This window comes from Tachypleus tridentatus, chromosome 10 (assembly GCF_004210375.1).
Source record: "Tachypleus tridentatus isolate NWPU-2018 chromosome 10, ASM421037v1, whole genome shotgun sequence".
Taxonomy (NCBI): domain Eukaryota; kingdom Metazoa; phylum Arthropoda; class Merostomata; order Xiphosura; family Limulidae; genus Tachypleus; species Tachypleus tridentatus.
This window is the reverse complement of record NC_134834.1, coordinates 130,087,467-130,105,881: the sequence shown is the minus strand read 5'-3', so window position 1 is coordinate 130,105,881 and position 18,415 is coordinate 130,087,467. Positions and strand designations below refer to the sequence as shown.

Here is an 18,415-nt window from a genome sequence, read left to right as displayed (position 1 = left end):
GTTTAGTGTTTTTAATGTACTAGTAACTAATTAGTGGTTTTTGAAGAAACATTTTATGTGCTGCTCATAATTCTAAATGGTTTTAATTAATCAGTGATAGTAACATTGTACATTTACCTTTTCAGAATATTTTTTCCATCTAAATTGTTTTATATTTCAATAAACTGATCATTTCCTCATTGTTAATTTATCATACACATGCAAAATACCAACAATCATATTAAACTCCTTAATTATGTCCTTCTATTAATGTAGTAGTACTCAATCTTTTTTGTGGTAACCCTATCTTTTCAAACATGCATTTTGTTACCCTCTTTTCTCCCACACCCCATATTAAAATAAAATAAATATTAAAATGATACTCAGCATAAGACAAACAGTAAATTTACTTTTAATTTTTGTGTGAAGGATGGGCTTGAGCTTTGGGGAATATAAGGTCCATTCTTGGCTGAATTGTTGACACAGCAACTTGAAAATTCCCCTCTACCATAAAATGAGGTCATTATTTTATTTTGATTGCTGTCAAAACAGTAAACACTGGCTTTTTCAGAGAGGTTGATATAAAGATCAAAAGCATATTCATCACTTTACTTGACTGATCAGAATATTCTTTATGAACTAGCATCTAGATGTACCAGAAGGTTCTGACTTGAATTCTCCATGAAAAGTTTTATCACTGGAAAGAACTATGAGTAGATGAAATGTTATGCTAATTTCTGATTTAATCGTGTTCTCCCTTTGATTCTTGAAGTTAATCTGCAAATTTATACTGAAGTTTTAAGATAAATAGAAAGAATGTCACAAATAAGAAACTGTGATTTAACTCATTTTTTTCCAAGTACTTACTGATATGAGAAAACCTTTCACAGTTTTCATTTTCAAACTGGTTTTCCACAGCACAAAATGTTTGTTAAGTGCAGACACTTTGTCACTCAGCAGCAAAATATTGCTATTCTGACCTTCACAAATGAAAATCCTTGAGTTTATCAAAAATATCAGCCAGGTAATATGGTAATAGAAGCAACTTTTCATCCATAAAATATATCGCTAGTATGGGTTTGCATTCCAACAAAAACTATGAAATTTGTTTTTCACGTGTACAATGGGACTGGGTACTTCTTGTGGTTCTGCAAGCAGTGGGAGCTTGTTGTATGTAAATTCCTTTTCTCTGCCAAGAATGGAAAAAAACAACAAAAAACTTGTTTCTGCAAGCCCCTGATTTCATAAATTTCACAACAATCACAGTATCTTGTAACACTTTGGTTGCTTTGGGTTGCAATTTCTTTGAAGCTAGCATTTCCCTATGTGTGGTGCAATTTGTAACTGTTACACCTGAAGGAAAAGCACTTAGTTTAGCTCTGAATCCTGAAATGCCTGGTGATAGAGGTAGAATAGAGGAGGACTAGTTAGCCTTCATTCTAGAAATGCTAACTTAAGAATTTATGCACCAGAAACATCAGTTTGTTTAAAATAAATAAAGTATAACTGTTGAAAATGCAAATTGGCATATAAATTTGCAACTTACGACATTAATAATCACAACACTCCTATATAGAAACCCTTGCTGAATGCTTTGTTGAGAAAAGTGATTACATTATATGAAAGAGATGCTTTTAAACAGCACCTGGATAGAGGAAACACTGATGTTGGTGGAGAAAGTTTTGCAAACTACATAGTGTTTAGAGCAGAGGAAGACCTGAAGAGAAAGGAATAACTGATCGATATAAATGTTCAAGTTCTCTAAGAAGAATGCATTGAATAGTTTTGAAGTTTTTTAATACACTTCTGAACAAAATCATAACGAAAAACAGAGTGTGTTTACAGAATTAACTTGAGTGTTTCTTGCCTTATGATCTGATGTCTTTCAGAGAAGTAAATTAACAGCTTGTATGTTTCTCCCAAAAGCAGAAACTTGCTGGTAACAGCCTACTCCTTATTATATTAGCCATGACACAACGTTGTCATATTGGCACTTATGGCAATAATACTTCTCTGTGTATTATACTGACAAGAGGTTGATCCCAACCATGCTGTCTCAGGTGATGTTTGTAAGAATGCATTAGCCCCTTTGATCTTCTGCTGGTATTACCATCAAGTGGTAAAAGTTTGACCCTGATCATACTGTGTCAGGGCTCTGGGAATGTCAGCAAGACTATGTCTGTCTCTTTAATTACATGAGTGACAATTGCAATGCCCAATTAACATGAAGCTATCATGATAGCAACATTTTTCAATATTTAGTTACAAGGTAGACAACTACAGATATTAAGTAAAGCCTGCTGACAAACCTGTTGACTTTTATTAGAATTTAAAATTAAATGTAATAAATAGTGTGGAATTGTGAAGTGAATAAAAAAAAAATGAAAATATTGCTTCCCATTTTCTGGAAGGAGGGAGGTGCCATGCTTTGCCACCCTCCTGCACATGCCTATGCATAGAAGGGTGTGTAAGTGTAGAAACACATTCTACTCTGTTCTTTTTGCAGCATCAGGTTATTAAAGAACTAGATACAAATCTTGTGAGGAAAAGATGACACTGCAATGGTTTTGGAAATAAACAGAATAAAAAAGTATATATAAAGATCCATATTGCCAGAGAATTTTCTGCTATGCTATGTTTTGTATATGCATCACATGGTCCCCAGCAGTTATGGGGTCTGTGGGTCCCTAAACATGGCACTGGGTGATCCAGAGTTTATTAGACCTTCTCCAAGATTCCTCTCATCACCTCCAGTATCATTTGCATTGCCTCAGGATCCCATGACCAGTCAGTCTTTTTCCAAAGCTGTGCAAATTATTTTTCACAGTAAACTATAGAATCTGTCAGTCTTTCTTCTCCTGGATTTTACTCTAGGCTTTTTGTCATTCCCAAGATCAGGGACTGGCAAGTTATAATTGATTTTTCCCACCTCAACCAATTTCTGTATCTTTCATTCTTTATGGTGGAATATTTTCTTACTATTGGTGGGTTTTTCTCCAAGTATGTGGATGACCAAGGTGGATATCTTGTATGCTTACCTCTATATTCTCATTTCCTGTTAGTTCAACCCCTATTTCAGTCCTGCACTTTCCCTTTGAGCTTGCCTCAGTACCAGGTGTGTGCTTTTTGTTTTTTTTTGAGTGGTTAAAGCCTTTACTTGATTTTTGCATGCTTAGAGTTATGCTTCCACCACTACATAGATGACTGACTCCTGTTAGATCCTCTCAAACTAGAGTCTTCTCAACCCCATTGTCTGCTCTTGAGAGAAGCAGCTTGTATGAGTTGGATTATTAAGACTAAGAAGTATTTCCTCATTCTTATCTAATATATTATCCACTTTGGTGTGTTTTATGACAGTTCTTAAAGTTGGGCTCATTCTTTTCTTCTTCATCAGCATTTGATGAAGCTTGCAGTTCTCCATGACTTTTTCTTCTATCGCTCTTTGTACATGCAAGATTATATATCTTTTGAGGACTTGGACTTCCATGCACCCCTTATCCTCTTAGGTTATGCACATATGCATTGTCTTTGGTAGACTTTGCACAACCATTCGAATCTTGCTTGGAATCCCTTGTATTCCACAACTACTCTTCCTCTTTCCATTCTAGATTACCTGTATTGGTGGTGAAAAAAGGACAACACTACAATGAGGTACTGCTTTCTCTCACTAGTCCAGATTTACTTCTATTCTGAGCTGGGGTGCATGAGTCAATTCCCAAAGGCTTCTGGATGGTGATCTCAGCACAAATGAGTTTACCATATCAATGTCTTAGAGCAACTGGCAGTACAGCATGCTTTGGACTATTTTCTTCCTATTGTATGCAACAGACTTGTCATAATCCATTCAGACAGTTCCATTGTTATCTCCTATATCAATCACCAAGAAGACACTTGTTCTTATTTCCTTTGTGGTTGAACATTGGAACAATTTTATTAGACCCACATGCTGCAGATACATCTCATAATGTGTCATATTCCAGGTGCTTTCAACCTCATCTTTATTGACTGATTCATATCCATCCTATGAAATGACTCCTTGACCCTAATGTTTTCTGGATACTTTTATCAATTTTCTCAACATCAAGTTACATATTTATGGTATTCAGTTCCTCATACATAGGCTCTTACAGTAGATGTTCTTAGTCATAACTGAATTAATTTGTACCTTTATACCTATCTTAATATCTATGGGAAATTTTGGTCATTCTTTGAGGCTCCTTGGCAGGTTCTTCTGATTGCTCTTTACTGGCTGGCACAACCTTAGCTTTCTATTCACCTTCAGTTCCAAAATACACTCTGTTATTTCACTCTTCATTATTCCTTCATCAGCCTCAGTCACCAGTCTTTCATCTCACCCTCTAATTCAAGTCTGGCTTCTTTCCAGTCTTATATAAGGAGATCTGGATTGTCCATGCTTGTCACTTCTATTTTAGCCCAGCATGTTCACCCTTCCTCTTTTACAGTTTATCAACATGAGTGGAACATCTTCTGCCATGGGTCATTAAAACATGATGATTCTCCTTATGGATTTTCTTACCTGACTGTTAAACCATGGTGATTCTGTCTCTTCCATTTCAGATTAATGAGCAGCCTTGTCCAGCTCTTTCCATTTTACAGGTGTCGTGTTATATTTTCCTCCCTTATCATCTTCTTTTTAATACATTTCTTATAGATTCGTCGACCTCCTCATTAGATGGTTCTTCTGGATTGACATGTCAATATTATTCCTCACTGACTCACAGTACTTTCACTTGAAACTTTATCCTCATGTTTTCTGTATCACCTATCCCTCAATATTTATTTTCTATTCCATATAGCCTGTGGGTATTGTTGGTCTGATATTTTTGTCATCAGTGTTTCACATACTATATTTCATTCCACATACGTTATCCTTTCTGCAGGTCGATCTTGCCTCCCAAAGCTTTTAGCACCTCATGAGGAGTATTTTTCATTCATCCCAATTTTACTTCCTTCCAGTTCTCACTTGTATATATAAGCAGAAAATGTTCCAGGGAATGAAAAAGCAGATTGGGTTCATCAGCATATTAGTTTATTATTGGTTGTGAGCATTGCCTGTACAGGTATGCTACTTATCTATCCATTCCAAAAATCTACACTGGGTAGTTCCTCTGATGCTCCACTTTAAGGAGGTTCACTACTTGAGGTAAATGTTGTTCAGAGTGTAACTGAACCAATTGGCACTACATTGGCACACCCCTTTCTAGTATCATTTGAATTTCAGGTTGCCAGACGACTGGTGTTCATTGTAATTTTGTGCACACGTGCCTTTTTAATTGATTAGTATGGAATTTTTCTCCATTTTGTTCCACTCCACTTGAAGTAAAAATCATGTGGATTCTCCTCCTATAAATCTTGTCAAACAGGATGCTGCAAATATTTCATGAAACAGTAGATAAGATTGTTGACAATACAAAATATATAATATAGGATAATGAAGTGTATGATATTTGCATACTGTCAATTCATATAAACTTAAAAATAATGAGGAAAAGAGAAATATATTGAAAGAAATTAAAGTAAACTTGTTTTAAGTTGTATTAGCTGTTTCTCATTTACATATGCAAATTGAGTAACTACTACATTTATATATTCGTGTATAGCTGTATCATGTCTCTATATAATTAATTTCCAGGAATAAGCAACAGTAAAAGAATTTGTTTTCATACTTAGGATTATTTTCTGTCCAAGAGGTTATTAGAAGTTTGTGCTCTGTTAAAAAATTGCTGGTAGGTGGCACTACCAGGCACATAGACATGAACAATCTGGATGTAATAGTGAGCTGTGCAACATCAAATCCACCCTTGAATCTACAAGTTTTGAGTTCCCGTCTACGTCGACATTTTGTGAATCTTCATTTGTCCACACCAAATGAAGATTCTTTTCTACAGATATATTCTTCTTCTTTGTCTGACTGGCTTTCACAGTTTCCCAAGAGCATACTTCAAAACCATGCTCTACTTGTAGAGGTAAATTGACTTATACTCACTAAAATGTTATAATTATTGAATTATGCATAATCACATTAATATTATTATTATCTAGATGTTCAGTGTGCATAATTTCAGATATGTAGATGCTTATAAGCATATTCATGTTTGCTGTTTTAGTAAGCCATGTGGATCTTAAGAGTAAATGATTGATATTTTTATTTGTACATTAAATTGATTGCTCAACTAAACTTATAATGCACGTATAATGCATTTGGTATTTTTATAAGCCAGTCAAATAAACTTCACAATGTAGCTGAAGTCATTTTTTTTTTGGAAGAAGTAAAAACGTGTTCTTATAAGAGGTATCACTAGGTACTTAAAATATTTGGTGCTTGGACCCATAGCCTCCCCACTTTGAAGAATAAGTAGGTATTTCAACATTTTTTTAGAATGCAAAATGCAATGGTATACAAGTGGTGTATTAAACTATATTAGTAGTATGAATCAAGCAATACAATATGTAAATTAATTTAAACAGTCACATAGTAACTGTTAATTTACAAATGCAAAGTTATTCTGTAAAAACACATAAGTGGACATTATATCTTTAAATATTAAGCTTTGTTTTGATATATATACATATAATATAAAATGTTTACTTAGAAATTATATGGGAATTGTCAGCACATGCTTTCTGTTTAGTCCTTTAACAAAGTGATCAATGACAGCATTTTCAGACACAAGTTCCAGCACACATTTTTCAATTGAAAGCACTGCCTGGTGCTGTAGCTTAGTTTGTCCCGTATTGTTTTGCAGCCAGGTTTGAAGACGTGTTAAAACACTGTAGGACCTTCCAAAGCTACACCTACTTACTGGGATAGTTAATTAAAATTATACAACTTTTCTTATGGTTGGAAGCATGACAGAGTCTGAAAGCTGGTACTCATCTTCTATGGTGAAATTTTTGCCATTCTTCCATTTACCATCTAAATCATTTTTAACAACAAGTACTTCTTTGGAGTTATGTTTTGTAGTGCCTTTACAGAGATAAAGTTTAATGAGAGTGGACTACATATCTGTATTCCCATCATTAACTTTGCTTTAATGCTAAAGAACAACTGGTTAAGTTCAAAAGGTACATTATCTAACACATATAATAATTTGTCTTTATTATCTGGTGTGCTGACATCCTCACATACACTACATGCAATTTCAACCACAAAATCATCCATATGTTGTTGTTTTCTCCTTTGCACTGTTGCTTCCTGGCTGTCAGTGCTGTTGTTGGTGCACAAGGCCATTGCTTTTTTGTATATCATTTTTCATTTTTCATTCTGATATTATTTTAAGTGCTGCATACTGGTTCTTTAAAAATAGACTACTTTTGCCAAATCAAGATTTATTTTTGGAGCAATTTATGAAAGCCCTTTATTGTGCTAAGGATAGAATGAAATATAAGCATAATAGGCAATTTGTGCAGCTTTACCAGTAGGCCAATGGCTGTTGGATACTTCATTTGTGAAAGGAATTGCACAACAACGGCAAAATGTGTTATCAGTACGTTCACAGAATGCACCTGGCATAACTAGCGTGTAACCAAAAACTGTAACAGTTTTTTGGTTTTTTTTATCTGAGCTAAATTTAGAAGTCACTAAATCATTCTCAATGTCTTTCAAATCAGAAGCCTCTGAAGCTGTGCTGAAATTCACTGGCCTGATACTTAAAGCCTCTACTGCTGTTTCCTTCTGCATTAGACAGATGATCCTGTGTGAGCTGCTTTTCATTTCCTGTTTACTCTTTTTGATATTGCTGTGATGCAAATTTACTGCTAAAAAAATTACCTGATATCTTTTCCCTATGGAGAAAGAAAATTATTTTTTCAGCATAAATAAAATTAAACACTCAAACAAAATGATGTTGCAATGAACAAGATTAAACTCTCAACTTCAGATTTTTCATTAATTACGATTTCATCCTAATTTATTAAACAGTCAACACCACCATCTATTTCAACAATCAACTATTTTTACCAAAACTTATTTTACCAACATTAATTTGCTGACACTATGCACTACTCCTGTTATTAACCAACTAACTATTAATGGCCAATGAGAAGGTGTGCTAAAGTATCTTTTAAACACAGAAATAAACTCACTAAATTAAGATGAGCTTACAGGTTTGTTTGAAATAATGTAATTATACAAAACAGATATCAAATTCAGGAAAAGTTAAGTTGTAAACAAGTCACAAGTAATATCACATCAATTCTTCATAAAGTACAAATTAAACAGTATCTCTCATGTCAACACATCAAAATTACAGCAAAGAAACGACCTTTATGCAGGCAAATATTTAGGATTCCAAATCAGGCCAACATTGACAACACAACAACACTTTAACCAACAAGGCATATAAATTTTACCTGGTTTTGATCGTTCATACTAAAACAAAACTGCAATATAAAGCACACTGATATATGCAGTTAATTGTCAAATCTTTTGCTTGACAAGAAGACATCTCAGAAGGTCTTCTTGACATATAAAATCAAAAAAACTTTTGTCATGTTTTCAGGTTGTTCTATTAAATTAGAGTCTTGCAGTGCATACAGCAGGAACACAACTTGGTAATGTAAAAATCTGGCTTGGCCAATGATTATTCTCCCTTTTATATGAGAAGAGTAGAATTCCACCCTTGTTTAGGCTTGTGCTGAAAGCTGCTAAATTTGACACTTTTCTTCTGAGTTCCAGAACTTGATTATTTTTTAGTGTTTCAGTATTAAATTGAACAAGATTTTCTATTCTGATTTTTCAGTACTTTAATAATTGCAACATGCCAATACCTAGCAATACCTCTGGTTCTTATTGTTGCATAGATTACTCTTGTACATAAAGGTAAGTGCCAGTTAGACTTGCACAGAAATTTTAAAATAGTGAAACTACTATTATTCATCATGGAACAAGTTCTAATTCTTTTTTTTCTTAACTTTGTTTGTGTTTCTTCAGCTTGTATGGAAACAAGAAAATTAATATAACTTTTTATTCTATTTTTGTTGTAATCATAATTTCTCCTTATACTTCCCCAGACTATAGTTTCAAGTGCATTTGAACTGCATTGTAACATCAGTACTCATCAGAAGTTATCTGAAGAAAATCCACTGTGTGTATTTAGCTGGCACAGTATCAGACAATTACTAAATGGATTGCTTTTGGTCAAACGAGATAAAGTTACTTTACAGGGATCTATCCAACTTTCTTCAGTAGTAGCTCGATCTCAAGGAGCTCTGAAAAAGAGACAAGACTCTAAACTTCCCAGACTTGCAACTAAGGCAGAAAAAGCAGAGCCACCCATAACAGTCTGTAAGCAAACATTCTGTTGGCTACTTAAGGTATGGATTCATGAAGCTCAAAGAGTCTATATGGATAGAGTTTGGGACTGGACAGGTAACTATTTGTCCATTGTGGACTCTTGTTAGCTCTCTTTGTATATATTTTAAAATCCTTAATTTAATTGCTATGATAGATTTCCTTGTAAATTTTTAAATGTTAAAGAGCTTATATTTTTTGTATATTGTGATGATTAAAATATGGGAAAAAATGAAATATTCAAACCTAGCATTAATTAAAATAAGGAGGCATGAGACATTGAACATTTATAAAGAAACAAAACACTAATAACACATAAACTTTAGTAATGCACAAATAATTAAAAAAATAACAAGCATGAAAAAAACAACTAGTTTTGATAGTTAAAGCTTGTCATTCTCAGCAGGTTGAGTAAAACTGTTGTTAGCATCTTGTACTTTCAGGTTTAAAATAATCTAAAGGATCAACTAATGGTAGTAGAGTGAAAAAGGACAACTTTATTTTCAGAAGACTGACATATATAAAAAAAACTCATTTTGCTTATGTTGAACGTTTGAATCAACAACATCAACCTGACTGCAAGGAGATGTTCATTTGAAGAATAAAAATATATCATACAGTATACATATTGTATTTGTATAACCTCTAGAATCTCCAAAATGTATACCTATAGCTTTTTAAATATTCCTTTACACTGTAACTGGTATTAACTCTTCTCTACTGGTAACTGTTACTAAATCAGCAGTGTAGGGTAAAATGAATAGCTGATAACTGTGACATCAAATACATAATACCATAATAAATGTTGAATAACATTCACTAAAATAGGGAGAATACATAAAAAATTTAGCTTACTGATGATTAAAATAGGGTAACACACACACTGCATCTGAATCCTGTGATGATATAAAGAAATAACATACTTCAGAAGATAACTTTTATCATTAAATTAATATGAATCATTATGTTTACTTTTTACTTTCATTTAAGAGCTCTTCACAGTCACATGAATCTTTATTAAGTGCTTAATTTAAAAAAAATAAATTTGTTTAATGACTGGACTTGTTTTCCAATTGATGATGTTTTGTTTGTTTCGAATGCTACAATTTTCTTTATAGGGGTCCACCAATTTTGGGGAAAAAGCAAGGAGACAGTTGCATTCTATGCCTTAGCCTGATCATGGCCCTAGTCAGTTTTTTTACTGTTCTGTACATTATGTATTATTTTAAGAAATTGATGTGCACTTAGCCCTAATTCATGTAGAGAAAGTCATCTTAACCTCCACTTTAACCTTATATTCAAAATAAACTTTTACAGTTATGCAATATTGTGCTGTGATTTTTTTTCCTGCAAAAAGGGGGCCTTTATATAACAAAAATTTATTTTAGCTAAGGGCCCTTCTTGAGTTTGCCTTCCTGTTCTTTCAGTTTTGGATGTGGCTCTGACTAAGTCAAAACAAACATATCTTACCAGACTAATTATAGATTGATAACATGAAATGTTACTTTTTAGAACTAAATAAAGTTATGTAATTTAAATAAATATTCTAAATGGATATCCACCTATACTCGAGTCTCAAAAAAACAACAACATAATTTCTTAAAGCTTTCAGTTTTATTAATACTTCAGCAAAATAGGAAACACTATTTAAGGTTTTATAGCTTTTGTTATTACTAGCTGAAACTCAGCTGGGCTACTATGTTTAAGAAACACTTTATGTTTAATCTGTTATGAATATTTATGTTATATTAATAATTCTGTTTTATGTGTTGTTCTTTTTGCAATTAAGGAAACCTTAGTCATAGTTTTAAAGAGAATTAACTATTATTTACATCATTCTGATATATTAGGCAATTGTTGCTTCAGTCCTAACTAATAAACAGAGTTAGACTGTGTATATATATTTCTGTCATCTGTATAATATTATAAAACATGAAAGTGACATTTTTCTTCAAAGTTAGATTCATGAACTAACCTAATTTTGATATAACGTATACAGAGAAAGAATGGATTAAACAAAGAATTATCCACATAGTAGAAAAACACATTTGGTCCAAAATGTGGCAGTTTGTTCCATCTAAGTCCCAGCATGTAATGCTGTTTCATCACTCATTCCAATCTCAGACTGGTGGTGGAGAAAAACATAATTCAAGACCTAGTAGATCTCATGTGGGCTCTACTGTTGTGAGTTGGAGCATGACTACAGAAGATGTTGTTACATCAGATAAGGTGTAATATATATTTTAAAAACACACACATATATACAGTATTACTGTAAGATACTAAGCACTTATTAATTATTCACTTAATTTTTTGTGCATGCAAACATCGAAATGTATCTTGCTTTAGTCTTGATTATTTACATGCTTAACATAATCTAAGCCAGGAAATATTTTTGTTTGATAATTACACAATTATCTGCTCCTTCTACTAAATGATGAAATATTATATTTAAGTTGTAATACATCTTTGTGGACTATTAATTGTTAAGTATTTATTCTTAGTTATTTCACATCGATTTATGATTAATATGAATGGGAATTTGGTTCCATGGACTTCTAAGAGTGCATACGAGACAAAATATATTTGAACTGGAAGGGGGGAGCTTGCAGTTGGGGGTACTTTATTTGCTATGTTAACCATGATCACAAATCTTTGTTCCCCATTCAAAGGGGCTCCTTCTTATTAAGTCTAAATTGAGGGGTTTACTCCAGTTTATTAATTTCATAGTGTTAGTTGTATAGAGTGCTAATACTCGGATATTGTTTAATTGTATAAAATACTAAATTACAGAAGTCTTTTACTATACATGTTTAGCATTTACATGTTATTATTTTTTTAAGTTATTACTACCAAAATGTTTTAGGTAATACACAAACATAGCTCTGTAAACTTTTATACTCTAGAATGTGTAAAAACTACATGTGCTTTGTTTTGTTATTCACTAAGTGCCAGAATTCTTATGTTTATTAAATATTTACTTCTTTAAGCTATGAAACAATGTATACATTCTGTAGTTACATGTAACTTGTATAACAAGTTATGATACACTGAAAGTTTTGCCTTGTGTAAACTGTTACACACTAGAATATGTAAATACTGCATGTAATCAATTCTGGAGGTTATGATGCTCCATGTTTTGTAATTACAAGTATGTTATTACAGTAGCTATTAAACACTTTGATGTTTGTTTTTAATAATTACACACATTTATTTCCTAGTTAAATTCATCAAATTGAAATGCAGTGGTCATTGTCCTAGTTCATTTTCAGTTATTATGGTGTTGTTTCTAGGGGAATTTTCTGAAATTAATTTTGTATAAATAGTTGGGTTTGGGGCTTAAAGAAATAGTTGGATTTAGAACTTCAAGAACCTATATATGAATTTTTACCTATGATGTGTACAGTCCTTTTACAAATTCTGAAATTGTTGGAAAATTAATACTTCATGACTGCTCAACCAGATGAGCAATCCAATTTTTTGTGCATCATTTCACTGTAATTGGTTCTGTTTTGATGGTAGTTGTTGACTAATCATGTGAGAACTTCCCCATTCTTATTTAATGACTCTTCATGTTCAAACAGTTCAAATTTTTGTTTTATTTCTGGAATTATATTAAATCATGAAACATAGTTTCAGAATGATGAAAACTAAGTCTCATCTGTTAATAGTATTTGCTGTTTTTATGATAACTTTGCAGTAGATTAGTTTTAGACAAGAAAAATCTTTGAATTGAATTTTTATAGTGTCTCCCATGTTTTCCACATCATCTTTTTTTATATCCAACCAGCAGGATGTTCCTTCTTATTGGGCCCTAGCAGATAACATAGATGATTTTCTTCTCTCTGCATCTGATCAAGAGAAAGAAGTGGTAAATGAAACCACATTATCAGACTTAGCAGTTATTGCAATCAACACTATCCAAATATCAAGACCACTCATGTAAGTATTATATTAGTTGCATCAATGACAACAGAATGAATATTCCTTAATAGTTCACAAAACATTTAATGGTTTACAATAAATTCAAATAAAAGCATCAGTCATCTATATTAGTGGTAGATTACATCACTAACATTCATAAAATCACAGGCCAATCACTGTAAAGTCATAACATGCTGGAACTATATGGTTAGTTTGATAAAATATGTACATTTTCTTCCTCCATTTTAAATTTATTGCTGTCTGACATAAACCTTTCTTTAATGCATTTACTAACAGCCTAAAGGAATTGCATGCTTACAGAATTTAAACTTTTATGGCCATAAAGACCATTAAAAAAGTAAGTATAGAAACACATTATTAATACAAGAATTTAATCAAGAGATAAATAAAGACTTAAATAACATAAATACCATTGTTAATAAATAAAAGACATACCTATCAACATAATTATGTGACAATAACTTGTAAATGAACGACATCGTGAACAGTGTTTTATGAAGGATTAATGGTAGTGAACGAGTTATTACTGGCTACTGAATGACTAGAATTGATTGTTTGAGGTATGTTTGTGTATATTAATGGAACTTAATAATTTGATTTCCTTACATCACATACCACATTTATATAAATGGATTAAGATGGCACAAGAATTGAACTAATTTTAATATCTAAAGGAAAGAGAGCATAAAAAAACTGTACCTCTTTAACTTTGTTTATTTATTTTTAAATTTCATGCAAATAATAGAAGGAGTATAGTGGGACCAAAATATACTGTTGTCTGGTACGTTTTTCTTATTGACCTGTAACTGTTAAGTGAATTGCTGAATGTTTGATTTTTTTTTTAATGACAGTAATAACGGATGCAGTCTTCCAAGACTTGGAGAAATATTCAATGCATATTGTAAAGAAGAGTGTAAAGCAAAACTGTGAAATTAACATTTGGTATTAGCTGTAATATAATTGTAACAGATAGCTGGGATAGAAATCTGTTTTATTTCTGTTTCAATACAACACATTATCTTTTCAGACGTAAGTAGTTATTCTCATGCAGTGCTGTTCTCTGTATGAAAAAAAAAAGTTTACACATGCCACAAGCCCTCTATCTCCCCCTCTTTGAAATTGGCAAACTCCAATGATATGTTTCTCATGCAAATTATCATGCATCAACCCTCCACCAATAAGAGTGGAACATACTCTCATATTGCATGTGGCTCCTTTATTTAATGCTACTGAACTATAACTTTTCGTTTGGCAGTACTTGTGTTCAGACTTTTTTTTTCTTTTGGTGCTCTTCATGTGAATTGTGAATTTAGTAGTTTAAGTTCTGAAGTGGAATTTCTTCCTTATTATTTTCTCTTTACACTGAAGAAATTTTTAATTAAATTTAATATTTCAGTGTTTGTTGTTTTTTCTCACACTTGCATATTTTACATCAAACACTTTTGTTTGATTTATTTATTTCTTGAATGAACTATGAAGTTCATGTTACCACTTCAGATGTTATACCTCTATCACTATTTTCACAGGCTGCAGGTAGGAAAGACCCATCATTGGATTTATCTGTGATGATCCGTCATAAGATTGATCATTATATAGGTCAGCCTTCTTCTCTTGTATTTGTTCCACTGTTCCTCTTGAACAAACTGAACCTGTTCAGGACAGTGAGGATTTGATAACCTTTTTACTCCACTGAATTTTGCCATGTTTTACTTTACCCTTTCTGCAGAATCAGCTAGGCTTAACATGGTATTTTTCTACACAATTTCTTAGGTATATTATGTTATCCAACACACCGTATTTCTATGATTCTTTATTACCTGCACGTCCTCTGTCTTCAAGTATGTTTTTCTTCTGGTCGTTGGCGAGGTGATCTGGCTTTTCCTGATTGTTATGCTTTCTTTAACTTGTTTTGTTCATTCTTCCTACATGAAAATTTTTCAATAGAAATGGAACTTTTCCATTATTGGTATCTGGGTCCAGGGTTTTCTCCTGATTACCCAGTTTCCTTAAGTGAATTTTCACTCTTAATTTATGGATTAGGGGTTTTCTGTCTCCTTAGTCTTGGATCTTCAGATAGTACTGTCCCACAATTTTCATTTTTTCCAATCTCACAAGTATTTACATTTCCTACACTTTATCTATGGATTTGTTCTTTCTGGATTTGTCATCCACTGTGGTTCACTGCTATTCTAGATGGCTGTATTATTGTGGTCTTGCACTACCTCACTTTGCATGGGTTTGAACCAATCTCACAGTGCTTCTTGTTTCACTTTCCCTTGTGTTTTTCTTCCTTCTACTATTTGCCAGTGGACATCAGTGTCCTGTTTATTTTCCATCAGTGTTTCATGTACTCTATGTCTTCCTGCATATCTTCTTTCTCAGAATCATTTTTTCTTTCCTAACGCATTAGTAACTCATGAAGATAACTCCTTTTTCTAGCTACTTTCCCTTCCTTCCATTTCACATCTCTTTCCTCATCTTGATCTAGATCAAATTCTATGTTCTGTATGTATATACCCTTGTCTGTTATATTGCCTGCATGACTCTCTTTTGTAGTGTCTTTTCCTCTCTCTTTCTTCCTTAGTAATTGTTCTGTGTTTTTCTCCTTCCTTCTTCAGTTCGCTTCTTCCTCTTTACTGTTCTCTCCCTTACCTTGTTCCAAGTGTTTTCTCACTCAGTTTGACATTTTACTTTTTCGTTGGCATTTCAACTTCATCATCCTTTGGAGGTCCTTCTTCAATCAGGTATATGGACTACCTATGATATGATTGTCTTTTACTAGTTGCATTAGTTCCAGTGGCTTGAGCTTTGGATAGTAGTCGTTTTGCCAGTAGTGTTGTCCTCTTTCCTAATTCCTTCATGGATGTCAGTACCTGGCAGCTGAGTTTTTTATTGTAGTTTATTTTCTGTAGGTATGAATCTCATCCTTCCACCCATGAATGTCAGTTGTCAGCAGCTTGGACTCTGGATGTAGTTGACTTGCTGTGTATGGTTTGTCTTGCCCTAGGTGCCCTACACCTAAAAGCACACCCTTTTCATTTTAGCCACTTTTATAATTTCTTGGATTGATTTTTATAAATATTGCAAATTTTCTAATACTTTACAGTTATAGTTTTCTCCCATTTGGATGTGTTTCTCTGTTTTCTGCCCATATATGCAACATCTTTCTACAATTGGCAAATATTATATCTATTTCAAAAGTTGTACACTTCCCCACACCAGATGTTGGAATCTGACTGTCTTATCTTAGGAAGTGCCCTTAGGATGCTTCTTTCTCTCCTTTACAACAGTCCCTCCACTTATTCAGTGTGAGATTCTAGTTATTTATATGAGTGGAAGTAATGTATTGTATTGGAAATTATAATTTTGCTATACTGAATCCATCCATAATTCCATCTTTCTTCCCCACTGAAAACTGAAATCCTCTTCCGAAACTCTAAATCATAGTTTGTTAAGACTTGAATAGAGGGAGTCACCTGCATCATCAGAGTATGGAAGGTTGATGCATGATAATTTGCATGACAAATGCATTGGAATCACTCAGTTCCAATAGAGAAAAGATAGAAAGCTTATGGCTTGTATAAAAAAAATAATATTTTCATACAGAGCTTCATTATTACACTAAATGAGAATAGCTATTTACATGAGTAAGGTAAGTAATTATTGGAACTACATTTTCAGTGTGGGAATATTATAACTTTTTCTTTAAGTTTTTAAAGAAATGAATTGTTTTCAGGATAGGAATTATGATAAAAGGTTTGTCAACTAAGAAATTTGATAATTTTAATTGTCACAAGGAAAAGTCTGTAGTGTTAGTAAAATTTCTATTTAGTGTGTGATAATTGATTCTTTAGTTGTGTGTCCTCATTGATAGCAGTATTTTCAACTGTAATCTCAGAAATATGTCAAGAGGATTGGCCAGCAGAGGAGATTTAGATTTTTTAAAAATTTGTATTGAAAGATACCAATGTAAACTAATTCTCATAATAAAAATTGAAAAATTATACAAATAAATATACATATTTTATACAATTCTAACCAGAACTGGTAATGAAAGTAATGTTAAAGAAAGAATAGAACATAACTTACTTACAAAACACACATAAACTAGCATTTGCTTTATGCACTATGTATCACTGATTCTCTTAACCTTAAAAAAATCGTGACACCAGTATATTTATATATAAAGATATAAATATATCTAATCAAATAAAGCCCACTGAATACTTCCAACAGTGTAACTTAATTTATAGTAAATTAACACCTGAGGAAAGTAAACAACTTACCTGAAATAAACCTATTCTCATAAAAGTAAAAATATACATTTGCAGTGCAAGTAAAATAGTTAGCTACCATTGGAACTCCTATTACTTGTTTAAATAGTTGGTTATTGAAAAATATATATTTATTATAAATGCAGAAACTTAATACATCTTTTATATTTTTTGAGATAAATTTTCTTTGTCCCAGGACTACAAAAGGATAACAAAACTGTTCTGTTAATGAATTCATAACAAAATTTAAATGGAATTATGGTGTACAGTGTGGTAAAATCAAATGTTTAATTTGAGCTATTCCACTTCCTTTGCAAATTTATTGAAAATTTCATAAACCTGGAAATTTTTGCTTTCACCTGAAGATATACAAATGATTTAATTAGTATAAATAATCGTGAGATAAATAATGCTATTAACACTATTTATCTGGTAGAATTATAAATTGAAAATACTTCAGTTTCTAATGAAAAAGCATATTATTTAGATGTAAAAATTAAAATATTTGATTATGATACCAACCTAACTATTTTTTATAAAAAAATATTTTTCTTTTTCAGTATATGGTTTACCCTCTTTTAATAGTAATATAAGCATTATAACTTTAAAATTGTTCAGATTTTGTAAAATTTGTAGTAAATTGTGGTATTTTATTATTAATGAAATATTAATGCAAAAATTAGTATCTAATAGATTTAATAAAGAATCTCTAAGTAAAATTATTCAAATATTCTGTGATAAATGTAAGAATGTATTAAATAAATATAAAAAAGTAAAAATTAAAGAAATTTTATTGAAAGTTTCTAATAAGTAACTTTAGCTGTTAATAAGGTCATTTAAACAACTTTTATGCAGATGAACACCTTACCACATATAAAGGCTTGTTTAGAGTTTGAAAACTGAT

At 32.1% G+C, this 18,415-nt stretch overlaps 1 protein-coding gene across 7 annotated transcripts in view; it reads left to right on the top strand.

Annotated features, from left to right (window-relative positions):
• LOC143230304 (dynein heavy chain domain-containing protein 1-like) overlaps nucleotides 1–18,415 on the top strand; it is a 261,985-nt gene that overhangs the window by 185,120 nt on the left and 58,450 nt on the right. For 6 of the 7 annotated variants that reach the window (XM_076463582.1, XM_076463581.1, XM_076463577.1 and 3 more), the window contains 4 exons: nucleotides 5,671–5,966; nucleotides 9,013–9,370; nucleotides 11,292–11,521; nucleotides 13,083–13,234. In XM_076463582.1, the coding sequence (XP_076319697.1) occupies nucleotides 5,671–5,966; nucleotides 9,013–9,370; nucleotides 11,292–11,521; nucleotides 13,083–13,234 (1,036 nt within the window). The remainder of the gene's footprint in view (nucleotides 1–5,670; nucleotides 5,967–9,012; nucleotides 9,371–11,291; nucleotides 11,522–13,082; nucleotides 13,235–18,415) is intronic. The other variant, XM_076463580.1, reaches the window with a different exon arrangement.